The sequence below is a fragment of the Thunnus albacares genome, chromosome 15, assembly GCF_914725855.1.
Source record: "Thunnus albacares chromosome 15, fThuAlb1.1, whole genome shotgun sequence".
In the NCBI taxonomy this organism is placed as follows: Eukaryota; Metazoa; Chordata; class Actinopteri; order Scombriformes; family Scombridae; genus Thunnus; species Thunnus albacares.
The window spans coordinates 22,069,145-22,092,030 of record NC_058120.1 but is presented as its reverse complement, the minus strand read 5'-3'; the positions used below and the strand labels follow the sequence as shown (position 1 = coordinate 22,092,030).

General features: G+C 38.8%; 1 protein-coding gene across 1 annotated transcript; it reads right to left on the bottom strand.

The window, feature by feature from the left end:
* Nucleotides 1-1,142: 1,142 nt before the first annotated feature.
* grm1b (glutamate receptor, metabotropic 1b) lies at nt 1,143-21,798 on the bottom strand. Its single transcript, XM_044374268.1, has 9 exons — nt 21,717-21,798; nt 20,106-20,936; nt 18,436-18,685; nt 12,964-13,199; nt 8,675-8,921; nt 7,029-7,197; nt 6,103-6,229; nt 3,079-4,006; nt 1,143-2,683 (listed from the first exon to the last, which is right to left on the bottom strand). Exons 2-9 carry the CDS (start codon nt 20,818-20,820, stop codon nt 1,828-1,830), a joined length of 3,528 nt encoding a protein of 1,175 aa, XP_044230203.1. The 5' UTR covers nt 20,821-20,936; nt 21,717-21,798; the 3' UTR covers nt 1,143-1,827.
* Between the last annotated feature and the right edge of the window lie 1,088 nt (nt 21,799-22,886).

The window sequence follows — 22,886 nt, the reverse complement described above, 5'->3', positions numbered from 1 at the left end:
CCAGTATCACTTTTTATTTCAGTGTCCCTGTTTCACCTTTAAAATAAAGCTGTAAATCTTTGACCTTTGATTTCAAATCATTACTGTTGTAAGGCAGACCAAGACATGAGAGCCACCTAATGTTTCATCATGAAAAACAGGAGACAAAAGAATAAAAAATATTTAATTTACTCCAATCAAACAAGTGTCCTTCAAATGCTCTACAGTAAATATTTGTTTAAAATGGCAGACTTAATTTATACTGTACTGTATATATCTGACTGCGAATAGCTTATTCAGACTATTACTAACGGTAACAGTAGCACTTCATCACATTATACGGTTTTGATAGGTTGTTAAAGTCTTAATATTTAGGAAACTGATTGGTACACAATAAAGCATACACAGCTAATGAATTCATTCTAATACTGTAATGCATATACTGTAGATAACACCTGAATACCAAAAAATGATACACAATTCATACATTCACAAAACATATGCATGTCATTTATCTCATACAATAATCTATACAATTATGAAATCAGATGTCTAATTATAAAAGATACAAATTTGAAGCTAGTTTAACTTGCATTTCAAGACCATAGAAATGACACAGATATACAAAAGAAAAAAAGAAAATCTTGATGGTAAGGAAAACGTGGCACTTAAACTTGTCCTCTGCTACATTCGTGATACAGTCAGTGCACTTGCCTGGCAGTGCTGCATCTATCAAAAATTCACGAATAAGTGTTTGTTTGTTTTTTTCCCAACATGACATCATGTTGGCATTTCACCTTTTAAATGTCCTAAAACAAGATTTTTATTCTGCACTCCCAGCTTAAAGGAATAGTTTGACATTTTGGGAAATATGTTTTATTTTGCTTTCTTACCAAGAATTAGATGAGATACCATTCTCATATCAGTAAATATGAAGCTACAGCCAGCAGCCGGTTAGCTTAGCTTAGCATAAAGACTGGAAACAGGGGGAAACAGGTAGTCTGACTCTGTCCACGGGTGACAAAAATTCACGCCCCAACACCTGTAAAGCTCACAAATAAACACATTATGTCTTGTTTGTTTAATCCATACAAAAATTTAAGTGTTAAAATGACAAATTGTGATTTGTTAGCTTGGGAGAGCCAGGCTAGCTGTTTCCCCCTGTTTCCAGTCTTTATGCTAAGCTAAGCTAACCATCGCCTTGCTCCAACTGCATATATACAGTACAGACAAGAGTGGCATTAATCTTCTCATTAAACTCTCAGCAAGAAAACTAATAAGCATATTTCCTAAAATGTTTCATTATTGCTTTAAACTTTCCCATCTTTTTCTTTGCCTGATAGAAGACAAAACATACATGTGTAACATAATACACATCTTTTTTTAAAAATACTGTTGACAAATTGAATTGTTTTGCTTTACATACAAACTATATTCACCATTAAGTTGCCCTGCTTAAAATGAACAAACTCATCTGCTTGTTACATCAGCTATATTGATCAAATAAATCTATTTATATGACATTAATTCATAAATGTACATACATAGACAACCTTAATTGTTTGTCCAATACTGTAAGTACTGAGTCTATTTTATCCTAAAAGCTTATTAGTGTAGAAATATATGTTTGTAATAGGCAAATTCTTTCACTATTGTAGACAACATCTAAAATAATTTTAAAATGTGGTGCTTCATTGCTCACTCTTATCACGTAAAAGCTATCAAGTTATAGAGTGAAAAATGATTTGTTAGACCACAGAATGACTTTTTTCCATATATACTCGTCATATACAGCACAAGTCATTATAAACTTGAAAATATTGTACAATTCATATATAGCGTGTGCACTCACAGAGTTGAGGAGCTTTGTTTGTAGTCTCTGAGGATGACAGAGGCATATGTCACATTTGGAGGAGTGCACAAAATCGACTCGGACACGGGCGAGTTAGGGAAGGGGCTCACTGGAGGACAAGCACAATCTCGGAAAGGGGAGGGAGGCATCAGAGCCAGAGAATCCTCCACCGCTAATTTCACCTCCACCACGTCCTCCTCATCATGAATCTGAGCGTTGTTGTACATGTAGCCATGGAGAAGGCCGAATTGCTCATTCTCCATCTCCTCCTCCTCCTCCTCCTCTAAGGGGGAGGTGGGCTCCTCATCGAACGGGTCAAGGTGCAGAGGCAGGACCGGGTCCTGCTGGATGAGGTGGGCTTGGTGGTACACGGGCATGCCGCCGCTCACGGCCTCAGGCATGCTAATCATATCATTCAGCTCAGGGATGTCACAGTTGAATTTGCCCACCACCACCTCCTGCTGTAGCTGGTCCATAATGACACATTGGGAGATGACGCTGTTATCCTGCCGATGTTCATGGGTATAGAGCTCCACCTCCTCGCCCACGTCCTTTAAAAGCCCACAGGCAGGCATTTGCCCGTGGGCCATCATGATGGGAGTGACAGGGGGGTTGTATCTGACAGGATCGCTCTCGTCCTCCTCAGCCACATTATACAAGGTCTTAGTGCTGAGGTCTGAGAATTCCAGGGCTGTGTTTTGGTAGGTATTAGTTAAGGGTTTGATGACAGCCATCTGATTGGAACCTGCTTCCTGTCTCTTCACATGCACTGACAGTCTGTGCCACATGTGATCCCCTTTTGGAGGATGTCTTGCACCTGGTTCAGACCATGACACAGACTTTCCATTAGAACTATGAACAAAATAAAGACGACTGTTACTTCACAGGAACCCAGAAAAGTAGAGACAGAAACAGCATTTCTGGTTCATGTAAAAATGTCAAATTTGTCTGTGGAATGTTTCACTAAATCTCAGAATTTAACACTAATAATGTATGTCTGTATTTGTGATCCCACTTGCCATCCCTTAGCACACAGAGATGCTTGTTTTAATTTTACCAACAGATTAAAGGTTGAAATGGCTGTGTGAATTGAGTACTGACCTACATCCGTCACACTTTACAACAGGTGTCCCTATAAAAGTGAATACAGTAAGACATCAGGTTCCCTTTGAGAGGGAATTACAGTAAAACCAGCATCCCTGAGGTGCCTCAGGAGCAGGACTCACAGACTCACTTAACGAACCTACCTGCCGTTTCCAGTGGTCTTCTTCCTCTTGAACATGTTGAGCAGGCTGTTGCTTCGGCAGGCGATTTTGCCGTCGCCGACGTGCATACGCACAGCATCGGAGGTGGTGAATGCGCTGCGCACGTTTCGCTCTGGTTTGGCAAGGATGATGTACATCTTTGGTGTGAACATACAGCCCAAGGCTACAGTCACACTGAGGCTCACAGAGAAGGACGTAGTGATGATCTTGTAGTTGCTCCCAAAGTAGATCGGCACAAACGCCAGCCAGATTATACACGTGGTGTACATGGTGAAGGCGATGTATTTGGCTTCGTTGAAATTCGCAGGGACGTTGCGGGTCTTGAAAGCATAATAAGTGCAGCTCATGATAAGCAAGCCGTTGTAGCCCAGTGGGGCCACAACACCGACGTTGCTGGTGTTGCAGATCAGGAAGACTTCTCTGATGCTGGGGTAGGATTTGATGGGTTCAGGAGGCTCCATGATAATGAGAGTAACCTCTAATGAGAGCTGGACACTGATTAGGATGAAGGCGATGACCACCTGAGCCCATGCGCTCATGAACCTCGGTTTCCTGGTGCAAATCTTCTTCTTGCTTCCTGCCAGGATGCGGGCAATGCGGTTGGTTTTGGTTACCAGTGCGGAGTAGCACATGGCGGCCGAGAGTCCGACAAGCAGCCTCTGGAGGTAGCAGGAGGCCACGGTGGGACGGGCGATGAGGGTGAAAGGGCAGAGATAGCCCAAAAAGATCCCTGCTAGGATGATGTAGCAAAGCTCCCGGCTGGAGGATTTGACCACGGGTGTGTCTCGGTATAAGACAAAGATGAAGGCAACGAATGATGTGATCAAGATGCCCACGCAGGAGAAAACCACCTGGATAATGGATTCTGGATTGCTCCACTCCAGGTAGCGCAGCGGGATTTGCTCACAGCCTGAAAGGTATAAAAACATGAGAATAAATACAAAGCCACCACATACTGAAAGCAAGTATGACATATTTATAATTTCAACGTCAGCTTCGTGGTTAGATTCTTGGTTATCTAAAAAAATGAAAGCAAAAAATATTTTTTGCATGAGAGTAAAATGAAAAGTTTTATAGTATGGACACATTTAAAATTAATCACATAGATCTCAGCTTGAAAAAATACAGTAACTCTCAAAGTAGGTTTTTAGCTCAACTATAAATAAACCCCCTTTCTAGTCAGCCGCAGCCAGGTTGGGCTGCAGCCAGCGGAGGAGGAGGCCAATACAGCAGGACAAAGTAAATCACTGCGTTTTTCATGGATCCAAATAAGATCTCATCATCTGCGTCATGTTGAGAACACACTTTGAATATCTGATTGATGTTGTTCTCTCTATTAATTGTATAATAGCAGGGGGGTTAGGGCTAGAAAAGTGCACAAGAATAATTTTTATGTCAGCCCTGTACTCCACATTTTCTTGTTTCTGTGTATCCAAAGGTCTCATGGTAAAAAAAAAAGAAACACCGTGGAGGCAGGATGATCCTATTAAGAAAGTGTCTTGTCTTTGAACAGCACAGAAGGCCTTTGAAAGTGGGCCAGAAGAGTGGTAAGTGAAGTAGGGCTGCTGTCGGATAAAATGGTGAACATGATGAATGGTTCTCAGGTGTCATGGGAAAGCAATGAAAATAGGACAGAACAGGTTTATGAAATGGCACTGCAAAAATCTTAACAGGACAAAATGTACAGAGCACAGGTAGGGGGGTAAAAACTGTAAGGAACTTAACTTTCTACAAAGCCTCTAGTAAGACAAAAGAGTCTCCTGTTGTCTCTGAATGCATCAGTCATGCAACAGGAACTCAGCCTGTGGCCACTGAAGTAACCCAAATCCATTAAATTAAAATTTAAAAATTGCAGAACAGCAAAATCTCCTGTTCTAATCAGATTACATAAACGTGTGGCTTTGCATAGGATCCCTGAAGGTTTGTTGTCACCCTCAGGGAGTCACTGCTCCCAGCAAAGAAATAGTCTGGCCCATAACTTCCCGTAAAACCACAAATTATTATTTTTACACTTTGGTTTTGTACAGATAAAACAAATCAGGTATGACATGTAAATTAGTGAGCTTCAGAGGTGCTTGTAGGTCAACTTTTTCACCTTCAGACATAACCAAGCTTGCTGTTTCCTCTTGTTTCCCGGCTAAGCTAAGCTAGCTAGCTGTCGCCTTATATCGATGGCTGAAGAGCAAAACCTCCTATCTGAAAAATGCACTTTTTTGAGAAAACTTGTTTCCTTGCAGAATGCTATTTGTTAAGGATACCCAATACATAATACACTGTTTTTGGACTATATTATTATATTATGAGTTAACAATACTGACTAGATATTAATGCCTCACAAAGTGCAGATAGGAGCTTTTGCACTTGGTGCAAGTTGGAAGGTTTTACAATAAAAAAAAAAAAATTAAGTTAATAATTAAAATCAAATTAAAAATAAAATTAAGTTTGTGTTCAGGTAAAAAGATTAAGTAAATGTAATAGTTACTACATTGTAGTATACTAGGGTCAGAATTCCTTAAGTGGGAAATTCCTCAAAATCAGTGTATTTGCTTCCTTGTCCACTGGAAATGAATGTTCAGTGATTGTGTAACCCACTCGTGCTTTAGCCTCTCTACACACCCAGGGACTCTGCGTTGTGTTTTTGTTTTGTTGTGTGACTTTTCTGTCACAACGAAGGGCGGGATTATCCTGCAGACAGACTGAATATAAGCAGCCTTCCGTGTTCTCATCATCCAAAGTGAAATCTGCCAATCAGGAAATTCTGCAGATAGGAGGTTTTGTGCTTTGGCCATCGATATGAGAAATTACAAATATGAGAGTAGTATTGATGTTCTCTCTAAATCTTGGTAAGAATGGGAATAATTGTATTTGCCAAAATATTGAACTATTCTTTTAAAAGAAAACCAGCGACAGTAAGTAATTTGCCAGCACTGGCGCAGTTGGCAAACTGGCAAAATATTGAGAAATGAGACATGTAGCTAAATGAAGAGTAAAAGAGGATAAGCGTACCTTCCAGTTCTTCATCAGGCCACCAGCCCAGCTCACAGGCCTTACATGTGAACTCATCCTGGACATACTCATTGTCTTTGCAGGCAGTGCAGATCCAGCAGCAGCTCACCTCTCCCTTCCTGATCACCTGGTCGACAAAAATAACACATAGAAAAATGTAAAAAATACCCCCCAACGAGTATCTCTATTCTAAGTACCAGTTTGTGTCCACGTAAAAGGGGAGGCCAAGCTCTGTAAATATTTTAGTATTTGTTTGTAGGACAGTATAACTAAAGATGGAAAGGGGCAATAAATAAAGAGGGTAAAGATATAACAATGTGGCATCAGGTCTCACTACAAGGTGCCTTTAGGCAAGATTTTTACTTTTGTAAAAAGAAATATAAAAGCAATGTGGGTAACATATATGTTATATTAACAGATTATATTAATAGAAATACTGGTACCACTTTCCAGTCTGTAAAAGGATGATAGGTGGTAACTAAAGGCTTTATTAATGGTTAATTAATTGTTTACTAATGCTTTACAGATCAGTTATAAGCCATTACAAGGAACAACCTCCCTTGGACTGGTTAGACCAAAATCCATTAATTAACATCTTATCAATACTTACAACTGCAGGCTTGATGATTAAAACTCTTTATTGAATGAATCAATGAGCATTTATTAAAGGATTTCCCATATTTATAACTGCATTATTACTAAGTAGAAAGGATAAACACCAGCCTATGTGATGTTTCACAACCTGGAAACCCCAAAAGTAACAATTACTGTAAAGTCCTAATATGTACAAATGTTTCACATTTAAGTACTTCATGCCAGTACAGTAATTGCAATGCACAGAATGAATTACAAAGCTACAATACAGACATTCAAATATGTCCTGAACAGGATAAGGATTTGTCAGCAGTAAAGGATTTGTCCCCAACCTTGATCTCTCCTTTGGAGCAGGGCTCACTGCACACAGAGCGGACCATGTTGCTGCGGTTCATCTGCATCATGTCATCGTCGATACTGAGAATGCCCTCATGCCAGGAGCCAATGTTGATGTAGTCATAAACACCAGGCTCCACACGCTGGAAGTTCATAATCTCATACCTGATAGTGGATAGAAAGCTATGAGTTAGAGAGGAAGCTATAACTTAACAAGGTTTGACCATCACTGAATCAATTCTTAATAAGGATTTTGCTGCCACTCAGCACAAAAAAAGTATAACTTATCAGTGTAGGTGGCTGTCAGGCTCTTAATCAAAACTAATGATTTAGGGATTATTTTTCCAGGTGCTGATATTTCTACCTTTTAGTTTACTTACTCTTTGGTTTGTAATAAAAACTCCTCACTGGAATTTCAAGACACTCCCACCTCAACCACGTTGATACAACTAACTGATGAAAATTTTCAGAAGTGCAATTAACAAAACAGATATTTTTATCTATTACTATTACTATTACTACTACTTTACTATGTATGATTTGGAGTATAGCCACTCTTTTTTTTTTACTTTGAGTTAATCTTTAAGCGTTCTTAGTGTTTGTATCATATAAGCAGCCAGACAGTTTTTGTCATTACAGCTCTGGACATTAAAATGCGCCTGATATGACTGACTGAACGTAACCTTTGTAATGATCTAATTGAAAACAATATTTATAGTGAACAGACATTAACAATGAAAGCCCTAATTGCTCTCTAAATTAAGCCTGTGTGTTATGTACACACTGAGGAGTCTCAGTGTCTCCTGAGATGCAAATTCAACATCACCTGCCCTTGAAAGAATATTTGGCACATTGTTTTTAGTTTTTATCAGTTCTTGCAACGAAACAGATTTTCTAAAATGAACATATTGGTTTAAACTTATTTTGCTCTGTTTAGTGCACTTGTTTCCTGAAACAACAACACATTCTAAGATCTTCATACATCTTCTACCAGGTCTTCAAAGAAACTGTCATATTTCTTGCGATCAATCAAGTCTCTCTGTCTGGAACAGTTTGAAATCAAATATAAAGTCATTTAATTTGTTCTATGTCTTCAAAACACATGAAAAAACGTCTAAGTGAAAGTGCCAAATAACCTATTTTTTTTCTTTTTTCTTTACCCCCTTTGCTATTGTAATTACTTTTTGTGTGTTTTTTTAATCTGCTCTTGTTATGTTTTCTTTGCTTTATCACTTGATTGAGTTTTTTTTTGTATTAGGGACCACCTGCATATATCCACTGAGCTCTATTATTTAATTGAAAAGACTCACAGCATGACTCTGATTGCATTTCAGATCAGGCAAGTAATTAGAAAAAAAAAAAAGGTGGGTAGGTGATTAAATTAAAAAATAAACTTTGACAAAAACTAAGTATTATATAAAAACTGCTTTACAAAACTGGCTTAGTTGTCTATGGTGAACTGTGAATTTGTTTTTGTTCATTGCCGGCTTCACTTGGTGAGGAGGAGATAAAGTTTGATCTGTGCGGCTGCTGCTCCCAATATATAACAGTTATTGACCACCTAATGCTGCTGTGGCTACAGTAAAAACGACTATAAGCTAAACATACTCAAAAAAAAAGCATGTAAGGTAAGTGTGTTTACCTCCCAGGTGAGTCCCCGTTCTCGTCGAACCATATGTCCTTCCCAGAAACACCTGCGAAGGTCGTCTTGAGAAGAAAGTCCAGCAAATGGCTGCCGTCAACGGGCTTCATGGCGTCACAGAGCCCAACATGGCCGGGGCAGAGGTGAGTGTGCATGTCATGCAGCCCGTGGGCCATGGCGTAAATGGCGTTGATGACGAAGCCCATCTTGCTGTCTTGAACATAGTTGTCCTCCAGACTTTCATAACCTGCCCACACATGAGAGTAATAGTAAGGATTCATCTCCAGGACGAAACTTATGGAGGAAAAGTCTTACAGGAGGTGCGTCATTGCTGCAAGCGGTAGCATGTTATGTGTTATGCAGTAAAAAAATCATTTAAAATTTCAGGTGTACAGTACAGGTGTCTCTAGCGTGATGTAACATATTACAAAGGAGTGATAGGGTGCTCACAGATGCATTTTTTTTTTAAATAATTATTCTCTGAGTACAGGCAGCAAGCTACACGCCTCTTTGCCTCTGTGGGAGACTGCTTTAATAGAACTGGAAGGCTCAGAAAATGGCTTCAAAGAAAACTTGTTACCATGGCAAGACTATCCATTTCTGCATTCATGAGTCAGGATTCAATTAGAGTTGGTCTAAAACAGTGCGCCGCTGAAAATGTGTCTTCTCATGCAGGAAAACAAAGCGACTATTCTGATTCTGTCTTCTGTTCATATTGTTTTTTCCTTTAGACAGAAAACAAATGAGTGAATGAGACACAATGATTAATATTTTGATACAAACAGCGTGCGATGATCAAACACACCCTATCAGTTCAGTGTAATGCAAGCTAGAAGCAGACTATGCAAGTTTTTTTTAATTTTTTTTTTTAGTTGCTGTGTTAAAGTAAGATGTCAGTTTAGTGTTATTACAAAGAGCGACACCATGCATTTGTTTCACACTGGTAAAACAAGGGAACAAGTGTGTATATTTGGCGATTCCTCGAGTTGAAGATGACACCTTTTTTTCAAACCATCCCTCGGTGAACACATAGCTTTTGTAAACTCAGTGATTGGTAGCAAGGGATCAGCTATCTAAATCATTTTTTTACCCCCAACAAAATAATCCTGCACTAATATTTGTACATTTCCTCCATCTGTGAGCCCCTAAAATCATCACTGCAATTCCAAAGGCAACACAGCTCTCACTATGATTGTACATTTAGAGCAAAGTCTGGGTGTTTAACGAAAGGATTTAACTGGTATAGAAGCTTGCATATTGACTATGCTAATGTGAAGGAATTCTTTACCAGTCTATCATTGTGAATATGACTGGAAATTATACACTTAAAATGATACACTGCTGTCTCTCCCTTCACCATCTGTCATCTGTTACCTGAATCTGTTCCAAAATCCCTGTTTAATATTTTATGCAAAGGAAGTGGAGTGTAATGTAGCTGATAATGTAATAACTGATGGGAAGTGACACAGTTTGTTAAAATCTTACAGAATTTTACCCTGGAAGAGAAAAAATATAGTATAACATTAAGTGGCAGTTATGACTTTCTAAAGGTTTTATTGTATTTTAATGATAATGCAGTGATATTGTAATATGAACCCAGAATATAATCAACCAAAACTCCAGCGTTTGCATTATGAAGCATTATGTTATTGTTACACTAATAGTTACAAATATGTCATTGTACACTCCTTATTGATAGTTAATGTTATAATTAAATAGTTATTTACTGTATGTTTGCTAGCAAATCTGATAGTTACATTTTCCAAATATTTTAATAGACACTTAATTACCTTTACAAGTTATTACCACTTCCAAAGAGATGAAAAATATTCAGGCTGTTTGTTAGTTAGCAGGATATCCTCTATCACACATTTAACTGATGTTTGGTAGAAAGTTTAACCGTGACCCAATTTTTAGGTGCTTTTGAAGGAATATTTTAAGAATTTCTACGACAAAATATGGAGTTTTGAACACTTTCCCTATTTTCTCATGAACTACTGAACTTATCTGAATGAAAAACATCAAATACATGTTGATGTAATTGTTGGTAATGCTTTATAACACACTATGATGTGGTTATAAGCAGATAAGGATATTTTAAGTGTTTATTCGTGTACAGAAGTCGTCCATAATTATAATTTCTCATATGAAGACATAATATTTTATATTATTACAACTGTGTTTAACCATATTGTTATTCATTATCTGTTTATACACCAGCATCCACTTATGGGTACCCACAGAAGCCCATTTATATCTGCTTATAACTACATTATAGTTTGTTATAAACCATTTATTAACAGTTTATATATGGATTATGAATGATAAATACATGTAGGAAGAGTTAAAGTACAGTGTTACCTAATTATCTATCAGAATGTGTATTTTGATGTAGATCCAGATCCACATTTTTAAAAATCTAAACAATTTTATTATTCATTGAAATAGACTGAAAAGGATCTACAGCCTTGCTCTATATTTACCATGTAAGTGCTTTCTAGTGATGAAGTTTGTCTGTCACACTGTCAGTTGTTACATGCATCCGTTTTTTCCTGAACTGTGTGTAAGACTGGTTTCACCCACCGCACCAAACAACATCAAACTTTATGACATACGGGGCTGACAAGCTTTACGAGCATCATCCACTGCTGGTGAGGTTTTTTTTTTTCCCAGTTGTGTTAAATCAAGTAATGATCGTTAAAAAGGACTGCTGGGATAATGACTGCCAGCGCAAACAAACACATAAACAATAAATTCAGTCGGGTAGCAGCTGGGTGAGCGTCCGACGGCAACTGCTGGTGATGACCTAGTTTAACAGCTCCTTGGCGCTGACGCTCACCTCACTCACTCACTGAGCTGTGTAGCTTCAGTCGTGATGCAATGATGTCAGCATGTCAGCATGCAAGCAGAGGTCCTACTGCTGCACGTTGGGATTAGTCGGCTGCATGACAACTGAACCCTCTCTGACCAAAATATGCATAAAACTATACAGCAAAATTAATAAAAATGATTCTAAAAATGTGTTATCTATTGCAATGTGGCTTCACTATTTCTGTGGCTACATGCAACTTAAGCCAGATCAGCCAGTTGCCAACTCATTCAGATGTTATTGGGCTGTTTTATATGACTGTCTTAAGGCCAGAAAGGGTGTGAGAGCAGATAAGATCAAATTGTAGGGCTCTCACTTCAGTATTACACAAAAAACAAATAAAAACATCCCAATAGCTTCATATATTAGAGGTCAACTGAGATTAATTTCGTGAAAATTTCATGTCATTAAGAACATCAATGAACCACTTAAATTATCCCCACATGTGATAACTTAATATCAGTCAACCTCTATGTATATTGCCAAAAGTGAGGAGCATTATGGTTCCATTCAGAGGAATTCACTCACCGTCTTGGAGTTCTACACAAAAAATAAAAATAAAAAAAATAATAAAAAAACAATAGAAGTGACAGGACAGCAAACAATAACTATCTCCACTTACTAATAATACTAATAATACTAATAATAACTGCATATAAAATATGGTATTTTTGTAGGAATGAATGAGGTATGAGCATAACAAAGAAATAGAGGCTCTATTCTTACAAATACTGCAAAGGAAATAAGATTAAAATAATTGCAGGAGGGGAAGTGCAACAGCAAAAACAAATTCACTTGAAGAATCCTGAGAGCTGTCAACTGAAACGTATAAAAATGGTTTTGATTTTTGCTGCATGCATCATTTTATATTTACGTTTATCAATACATTTTAATCAGATAAATGTTAACTATTTCTAGTAATACAGGAAGTTGAGGGAATAGTAGCCATAACCTCATCAACTTCATAATTTAAGACTGACAACGTAAATATATAAATATATTTAAATAAATATGTATGAGCAGTATGTGAAAATATGTTTTGGGAAACATGCTTGCTGAGCATTGTTTCGAGAAACCAAGAACTTAAGATAATGCATTTACTTTGTTCCTTTGTAAATGAAAAGGATTTAATTTACCTAGATCATCATCCTCTGTAAAGCCAAGTGTCACGGAAATGAACAATATGAAAAAATATGTGTTATTGGATTGACTTAGAGAGAATTCTACCCTCTGGCAGTCTTATTCATAATTAAAGAATGTGTTCCAGTTTACGGGGCCTTTCGGCATCATCCTCTGGGCATTGAACACATCAGAGCTGTGGAGAAACACAAGCTGATGTGCACGCTGGTGTACAGTGTAAACCAGAAAAAAAAAACTGCAGGACACATCATAATCGCAGCCTGATGAGTTGTTTATCTACCTGAGCAGTTTCTCGCATAATTCAAGTTCTCTTGTGGGTGTCCGGGAAGGCGGCACTGAAACCGGTACTGCCAGAACTCGGGGAACCACGGATTGCGAGTGTTGGTGTTGAGTCTGAGCTTCAGGAAGTAGTCGTCAAAGGAGGAGACCTCTTCAGACTGCAGCTTCACGGTGATGCCGCCCACAGCCTCCTGCTCGTATCCCTCCACCACCTCAACGCGGTCTGCCCAGCCGTCACTGCGGAGAGGAGCACACTGCAATTATCATTACCAGAACTGGCCCCAGTTTGTGCCTTTCCTGTTTTAACATTACATTTGAATCACAGAGCTAAACATATGCTCTTCTGAAAACATATATATATATATATATATATATATACCAGATGACCTTTGAGAAACCCAGAAGGTCATTTAACACTTTCTAAAATCCTCAAGGACTCTTGATCTGGATGAAAGAAATATTCCTTCAGCTGCACAAAAACAAACATTTCTAACCTGTTTCTCAAATTGTGGTTTTGTTTTCTAATTCAAACATGTGGCAGCTCTAAATGACCTCAATTTGTATGACATCAACCAAATTTTTTACATTTACCATCTGTTAATTCTCTATTCTCTCTATTATATACTGTATTTTCATGCAAAAACAATGATTTAATATTTGACATATGTAATTTCCAACTACTTATACAGGAACCAAGAGTTGCAACTTGGAAACAGGGTTAAAAATCTTTTTTATTGCGCAGAGGACATAATGTTTTTCCATCCTGATGGTTGTAAGAGTTTTTGAGGATTCTGGAAATACCTTCAGAAAGGAGGTGTTCTTAAATGACCCTCTGGGTTTTTAACAAAGTTCACCAGAAAACCAGGTGCTTAACTAAAGCCACAAACTGGTGTTATGCAGGATTACATGCTCACATGTGGACTAAGAAGGCTGTCAGATTTGGGTTTTAACAAGCCTTTTTGAAAAGCAGTCAAATAGATAGAAAAGAACAAGATTCAAGATTTATGCTCAGATTTAAACCCTAACAGCTATTTGAAGTCAAATAATATGAAATCTTTTTGCTGCTAACAAATTTTCTGAATTTTATAACACGTAATAAAAGAATAGTCAGTGTCTGGCAAAAGAAAAATGTTAAATTCTTGTTGTTATGATTCTATTATAGCTCCAAAAGCCTGAGATGGTGTCGTGTTTGAAGCCACATGCAAACCAGCAGACTGAATCCTGCAGCAAAACCCTTCTCCCTTTTGTTTCCCTGACTTTGTTTCCCTTTCAGCCTTCCCGCTGAGGGGCGTGGAGTGCTCAATGTACTTGCAGAAAGAAAAAAAAAAAAAAAAAAAAAAAGTCCACAGACACAATCGCAAGTCCAGTGAGAATTCACAGATTAGTGCTGTAGCAGTACAATCTGCCCTGGAAAAAGAAACGAGCTCCAAACCTCCGCATAGACTCAGACTCTCAAACGTGATTTTGTATCTTTGCTGGTCACAATTCGTATTTATAGTTTATAAGCTTGGCCATTTGAAAATCAATTCTACATTTAACCCTCTCATAAAAAGATCAGGTGGGTGAGACAAAAAGCTTTTGTTTGACATTTGAATTTGAATCATAATCCATAAAAAAAAACAAAAAAAACAAGCTGCCTTCATTTGAGTTGCAAATGCAGCTTGAGTATTTTTAAAGCAGCATTATGCAGTGTGGGATTAAATCTGTGATATTTACATGTGATACTGTACTTGCACGAGTGAGAAAGCAAGGAGGGAGAAAAACGGATATGGAGCGGCCTGAAATAGCATCGTTCCAAGGATGATTTGGCATTGAAAACAGCTCCCTAGAATGCAACTACACATTAATAAAACATTACAAACATTTTTTTCCTACGTGGAAGCAACCAAATTTTAAAAAGATTTTCATGTTTTCATAAGCTGTGACAATTAAAACAAATCGGCACAAAACACCTTTAGAAGACAGTTCGGTTATACTAATATATTTTTGCTGACTGATAATTTAACCCAACGTGAGCCCGACAACAGCAACACAAAAACACGCTGTAAAACCTGCAATCAGGTTTTATTTTCTTCCTACACTATAAATTTTATAAAGTGATTTTGGTGAGTTGTACACATTCATGTTCATTGTCTTCTTTAGCCATGCTAGCAGCATGCATGGGATGGCAATGACCACTCCAGTCCAGACTGAATTACCTCAACAACTATTTTATGAATCACCAGTAAATACATGGTCCCCAGAGGATGAATCCTTATGACTTTGGTGACAGCCCCTGCCAACCAGATTCTGAGCACCTGGGCTTAATGCTCCCAGAGGATAAAAAGGTCAACTACCAGCGATGTTTGTGCTCACTCTCTTTGTGCTTTTTGTTTGACTTTAGTTTTGTTTTTGCTTCACAACACCTTACACCCCACTGCCCACGCACTCACATTTACATCACTGATGTTACTGACTGACACACTCCATATTTGTAGTAATTTCTTCAATTGTTTACTTTGTTATAGTGAATACCTTTAATTTTACCGCCATCTGTTGTGTCTATTCGTGTATTTGTCATGGTCTAGGAGCCAGGTTACGACACTTTGGTGATCCCCTGATGTTTCCTCTAATACCACAAGATTCACATTTGTAGTTTTGCGTAAAATGTCTCATCAACTGTCAGATTGATTGCCATGTAATTTGAGCGAGACATTCATGGTTATCAAAAGATGAATTTGAATAATGTTTGGTGACCCCCAACTTTTCATCTAGCTCCACCCTCAGGTTTTAATTTGTCCATACTTAATGTTTATGACCAAACACCTGCAAAACTATCGACATTCCCCATCAACCTCATGCTAGCATGCTAAAGTAAAATCGTGAACATGGTAAACATTATACCTGCTAAACACCAACGTGTTAGCATTGTCACTGTGAGCATGTTAACTTTAGCATTTGCTTCAAAGCATCGCTGTTCATAAGTACAGTCTCACAGAGCAGCTAGCATGGATGTAGAGTCTTGTGTATAAATCATTTTCTATTTTGCATAATTTTGTGTTTTAAAGGCATACTTGTCTCACCATCTTTCTGTTGAGCAGCTGTAGTGAGTATCACCTCATTAACTAACTACTGAAACCCTCCACAGTCAGTAGAGGGTTTAAGTGTTAAAATATTGGTAAAAATGCAGCCTTAAAAGCTTTCGACCCTGTGAAGAGAACAATAAAGCTGGGGCAAAACGATAGAAATCAGAATAATTTAAAGATACTGAATACTGCACAAACTACTGTTCATTAACAGGACAAAATTATCAGTACCAGCCTTCTCATCACATTTGGTTTGAGAAGGCTAAAAGCCAAGCCAACAGCACGTTTGGCTTGGCTTGAACTTCAAGAATGAACTGACAATGGTTGTCCAGTGTGACAGTATCAACAGTACCTGGCCATCTGCTTCTCAGCATCACACTCCCCCCAGTCCAACACTGGGTGAGCCAAAAACCTACAGCTCTGACGTCAGCACACAAAACGCACTGTACACATTTATATCCCATATTTTTGGAGTATTTAATTTGGGAGAAGGGGGCGTTATTGATGTTGTATAGTGCAGTGTAGTTATGTAAATCTGAATTATGATTTTATGAAATAATTCATCCAGGGGAAAGACATTTGAAGTCAGAATTGAGGATAAATGTTTGTCAAGCACAGGCTAAAAAACCTGATTTATTCTTTTTTCATCTCCAAAGTAATGCGAGATTCACTTGAGACTTGATCAAATGAGTTCTCTGTTGTTTGTGATGTGTGGGATCTGCGGTGTGAGAACAGCCATTTCTTTCATCCTCCACACAGCAGAGGATGGATGGCTGATGACCAGCACCTCAGGCATTTCGATTGGCCCATTGCATGGACCTGCATGTGTTCGTTTGCTGCATTGCTCTAAAAAACATTTTCCTTTTTCAGTAGTCTCCTTGACCCAGAAAAAAAAAACACACACACACACTCCCTCTACTCTACCCTAAACTCACGCCCTCCTTATCATCCGTGGAGACTTTAGCAGCAGTGCAAATTCAAGTGGAAGGGGTGAGAGCGAGTTTAGGCTATAAAACGCTCCATTTTTTCATACATGCGTTTCATCATTTGGTTTGGAGGACGGGGTTCCGACTCTACTTCTCATCTGCCTTTGTGAATAACACAGCCACACGTTAATGAACCACTCTCAGTAAATTAACCATAGCGAGCTTTTTATCGTAGCCTCGTTTCAGGTGCTGCAACTATTCCTAACAGGACTTGAGGTGAGCTGAGACTCCACAAAGATGGAATGTCTGGTGTAAGTGCTGATATGAGCTTTGATGTTCACTACACCACACTCCCCAGCTTATGCTGGAGGTGCTGTCCCATATTAGCCCATCCTGCCTGTGATCTGACAGGGAGAGGGAGAGCTCGCTGCATGGATGCATTATTCATTACTGAGCTGACTCAAAGCATCTTCTGCTTTCAGAGGAACTCTACTCCCAGTAGGAAAAAAGAGTATTTCGGTTCCATATGAACTTTGTGCATACCATCCTGTGTGCAGCTGAATGCTATAACATGGAATTCAACATCTGTATTTTCCTCACAGAATTGCAATAAAAATGCAATACTTTTGGAAAATAATGAATATGAGAAAACAAAAAGTTAACAAAAAGTGCTTAAATTGTTCAGGAAAATGAACATTTTAACATGTACAATTCCCCTAAGAGCTAGGCAAACTCCATCTACTAAGATCATGTGTTATGATCTAAAGCTCCAGAACTGCTACTAAATGGACCTTGCATTGAGATTATTTTGTCAAATGCTGTTTTCAAGGTCAGGTATGAATTTTCAGTTTCAACTTTAAGGCCAACATGGACAAAAAATGGTTAAACAAAAAATAAAAATTTGAACATTGACAGTCCCTTTAACAACTGGGCAAACTCCATCTCTAAGAAAAGCTACTAAATGGACCCTGTGGTGAAACTATATTGTCAATTGTTCTTTTCAAGGTCAAATATGAATTTTAAGTCTCAACCTTTAAGACAACATGGACAAAAAGTCCTTAAAGTGCTCATAAAATTTTAAATTTGAACAACTAAAATTCTCATAACAAATAGGCAAACTCCATCTACTAAGATTGTGTGATATGATCGAAAGCTCCAGAACTGCAACTAAATGGATCTTACAGTGCAACTGTTTTGTACTACAATTACCTTCATTATCATCACAAATGTACTCAATTCATGTAGCACAAACAGCTGACAAATCTGACTAATTTTGAGCCTTTTTTTCTGTTTTTGATCAAACTTTACATTTCATAAGTTTCACAAACTCACTGTAAAGAAACCCACTGAGAGAAAAAGTTATTTTCATCATTCTAGGAGAAAAAAAAAATCTTGTTTGAAAACTTGTGTACTTTTCAACCCTCCCAAAAAAACATGACAGACAAAGCTGAAAGCCCCGTGGGAAAACATTCTCTAACAAACCTGCCAATTAGGAGGAACTCTCCGGCTACTCCGAGCCGCCTCATGGCCATGAGCAGCCCTCGGACTGTCATGCCTTCACAGAAGCAAACAACAACTCTGGCTTTAGGCAGACGCTCACGCAGCTTCCGCAGCAGCCTGTCGAAGTGCTTCTCCCCAGCGTTGCTGTAGATCTTGTCAGAATGGGAAAGGCAGAGGCCTTCCTGCGAGGCGAGCTCTTTGAACACCTCCATCCCACTCTCCCCATAGTTACCTGAAAGAGACAAGAGGAACTGTTAGTTTCATTCACTGGAAAAAAAAAAGAATCAGTGGGTTTTCAAGTTCTCTACATTCAATATTCCAGATCGTTTAAATGTCAAATGATCTTTTTTTAAACTGAAATTCTTCAGGGAAGGTTTGCTGAGCGCACATGCCTCTTCCTTCTGTATTTAAGTGTCCCATTACGTCTCAAGACGTCTTTTTATGGAATCAAGAGCGGCACAACTGGAGCAAACAGGGTTAAGGTGACCTCGACAGCGGTATCTGAGGACGAGGGGAGCACTTGTCAGTTTTAGGTTGCCTGTCCAGACAGCCAATCAGCTGCAGTACGGACTACAGGATCACTGATAAACCCAACAACAAAGTCTTTAGTCAAAGCTTTAGTATTTAGATTAACATCTATCTGCTTCTTTAATATTAATCCAATACCTACAGCACCTATTTATATTATTGCAGTAAACAAAGAAAGTTTGCCAGGATTTGATTGGATTTTTATCAGCTTATCACAACCTCACACCCCCTCAGTAAGAAACAGATGAAAGATTTGCAACACTTGCTTTACGGGTATTTCAGGTATGCATATCACATTTTACTCTTTCTGATGGTGTGGGTGGAATCTTAATTACTTTTGAATCATAATTTATATGCTTATAAAAGAAATGCAGATGTCAGTATATCATCTGTTAAATGTTATTTGTTACCATGCACTGAAATGTAATGCAAAAGGATGGTTTTTGTATAACAGACTGATGGATTTGTGGGGAAAATGATCTTTTATGGCAAAGCTGCAGTATAAGCCTGCAGTGATAATTAAATACAAAATAGAACAAGAGCTTTTTATGCAGGTCAAACGCTGGTTGCAACAGCTGCTAATACCTGCAGGAGAAACAGACAAAGAATTCTTACTTTACTGAGGCAGATTTAAGGAAAAGGAAAAAAGAAAAGAATGTATGTAGGAAGGTATTTAGTATATAAATTAGTAAGTAATGTGTGTCTTCATGGTATTGATGCATAAAATGGACAGAATGGAATACCAGACCTCACAAAAGAGTTTCTCAGTTTGCGTCAGTGTGGAGAACACGATTTCCTCTTTCCTCCTCTCAACTAACCCTCTATTTATATTCATATCATGTGAATAGGTTTTACAAAACACAATACTGTCTGCAGCCACATGCTGTTAGAACAGCAGTCTACATAATGCACAAGATAAACATCAGTTACAATACTGCAGCAGAATACAACAACATTGATTCAATCAGATAGTGCTAAGAGATGGCTAACAGCCTCTGTGTATCTGTGCCACAATGTGGACCTTCTTTCCGGTGTCTTCTTGTCTATAATTTCCTGTTCACCCTCCTGCTCCTGTCGTGCAAAGAAGAGAGGGCTGTTAATTTATTAAGGGAAAGGTGTCTTACCCTCTGTGTGCACTGCAGACACATAGGTCCAGTTGTATCGTTTGACAATGTCCAAAAGCGCCCTGGCTTGAAGAGTGTCTGAAGGCACAACTCTGAGGAAGTACTTGAATAACGTCTTGTCACTAAGGTCAATACTGGTTGCAGAGTAGGCAATCTGTGGGATGTTGAACAGCTGCAGAAGGTTTTGGACTTGAATCGCAACTGAGCTTGAGCCAGGCCCGATGACCCCTGCGATGGGCTTCTTGGTTGGTGGCGGCTGACTGGAAGGTACCCCTTCGATGCACCACCTGGCGCCGTCCATGTCATCCCGGATGGAAATGAGAGAGTCTCGTATGAACTCGATGCTCTGCTCCAGAGCCACAGAGGAATGCCAGCAGGAGTCCCTGATCTCACAGCCCAGGGTGATGTTGGGTAACAGGTTTGGGTCCGAGTTAATCTGATCCAAAGTGTAGAACATGGCCTCCACTCTTTGGATGCCGTACTGCTCGCGGATCTCCCCGCATTTCCTATCTGCCACCTTCTCAGCCGAAGGCTGGTGGTGAACAGAGAAGAGGGCCCCGATTATAATATCCCCGTCCATCCTGGCCACCAGGCGAGAGGCAGAGCTCGGCACAACTGACCTCTCATACTTGCCTTTGGACAAAACGAAAGCCTCAAACAGTAAAACAGGCAAGTACAAAACGCTTATTGCAGTCAGATAGATCATATTCGACATTGTGCCACAGGTGCTGAATGTAGAATCATGTCCACTTGGCCATAATGGAGGTCCATCAATCCTCTTTTGGGTGAAATGGCAGTTAACTCAGCTGCTTCTCCTTCTCTGTTGTCACTCTGTATGGGAGACATGGAGCATTAATCCCTGTTTATCACATGTGCACCATTCCTTTTTCTTTTTTTTTTTTTACCCATGTAACTGTTGTTTCATTGAATCAATCACATCATAACACACTTAAATGTTTAAAACATAGAATAGCTCCTATCTTTTCTATCACATAACATGCAAAAACAGTGTGAAAATCGACTCACAGTACATAAAACATGCAAAAAAGCAAAAATATAGCAGTGATCTTGCTGTGAAGTGACTAAAGACCTACAAGATGCAATTAAAACAATTAATATCAGCAGTGATCAAGCCTAACAAGGCTTTACAGACACTAAATTTTGAATCTTTGGATTTTTTCTCTTGGGAATCTTTGGGATAAAAAGTTGCTTGTATATGATAGATAAACATTTTGGGTTTCAGCACCATGGACAGCTGCCTCTGCTGTTTTTGTGGATCTCTCGGCTGATTCTGTTTCTCCGAGACGATCAATTTCATCCTGCGACTGTTTATTCAACTTTTACCCCTCAAGATAATCCCACAGAAGACTGCGAAGTGTCTGAATCCTATTTTTTTTACGGTCTGCCAGCTGACTCCAGCTCCACAACCGGTGTCATTTATAGGACACATTTCCCAACATCGTCACCTACATGCAAATGCATCCCAATTAAAGGGTGAAGCTTAATTGACAGATCTGACTGAATACTCGAGCAGGTTTAGGAAAACGCTCCCGTTTTAAGTCTGTGTGTCTGCAAAGCACCACGCCTAATCACTGGCATGACTTTACCTACCTGCAGCAGGCATTTCGGGACATAGCGGGTCTGTGTCTCTTCTGTAGCAGCCAGACTGGACTCCAGCTTCTGCTGTGAAAACACTGGGACTGAGTCTCTCTCTCTCTCTCTCCCTCTCTCTCTCTCTCTCTCTCTGCACTGATCATGAGGTGCCCCCTTCTTCTTCTCCTCATCACTGCATCTTGAAAGCGGGTCACACTCACTGCAGTGCCCCTGATTTGAAGCTCTTGGAGCACGTCATCAGGGATGTCTCAGAAAATGTCACTTCGATTAATGGCATATTTGAGAGGAAAATATTGAAAGTGCATATAGGAAACAATGTAAGCATTTGAGGATGGCAGAAACCCCCCCAAAACATGTAAACTAAAGTATTTTTATGGTAAATGTGAAGGTGTTTAGAGTCCCGATAAAAACTGTGAAGGAACTGGTCAAACTTCACATGAATTAGTGCTGCTGCGTCGTGTTTGACAGTGACAGATATGATGCACCTGCAGTCCGGCGCCGCAGACATTAAAAGATCGTGCTTTGCTGCCACCGTGTGGCTAATAACCGGTACTGCAAAAAACTAAAGATTAATATACAGTGTCAGATTATGACGTGGTAATATAAGGGTAAAACGTTCAAAATAGTGTGAAAATCTCTAAGTGCAAGGACTAATCATTGCCAAGGAAAGTTTTATGAAGTTTGATCTAATTTTCTGATGTATATGAAGGAAGGAGACTAACAGGAAGTTAGTATTCCTACAATTTTTGTTGTTGTTGTTGTTGTTGTTGTTGTTGTTGTTGTTGTTTTTAAGGAAAATGAGCCACCCCACTTATTGATAGCCTACATGGTGACCCCTTATTTTTTTTTTAATTCCTCATTTGTCTCCACAGTTTACTGTTTGTTTGTGTTTTTTACTGGACTTGTAGCTGATTCTGTTTGCCAAGATTTATTTTGTTTTGTTTTCTTCAGTTTGTTCTGTTACTTATTTTTCATTGATTTACTGTAACTGTACTGTATCTGATTGTGTGTTTCATTATGTCTGTCATATGTCTGTCTGTCGTCTGTCGTAATAAGAACTTTAATTATAAGATAGTGCTAAAGATATAGTTTATATCATTATAACATATATGATATTAAAAGTCATAAAAACTATTAAATAAAAACATAAAGAAGGAGAGCAGAACA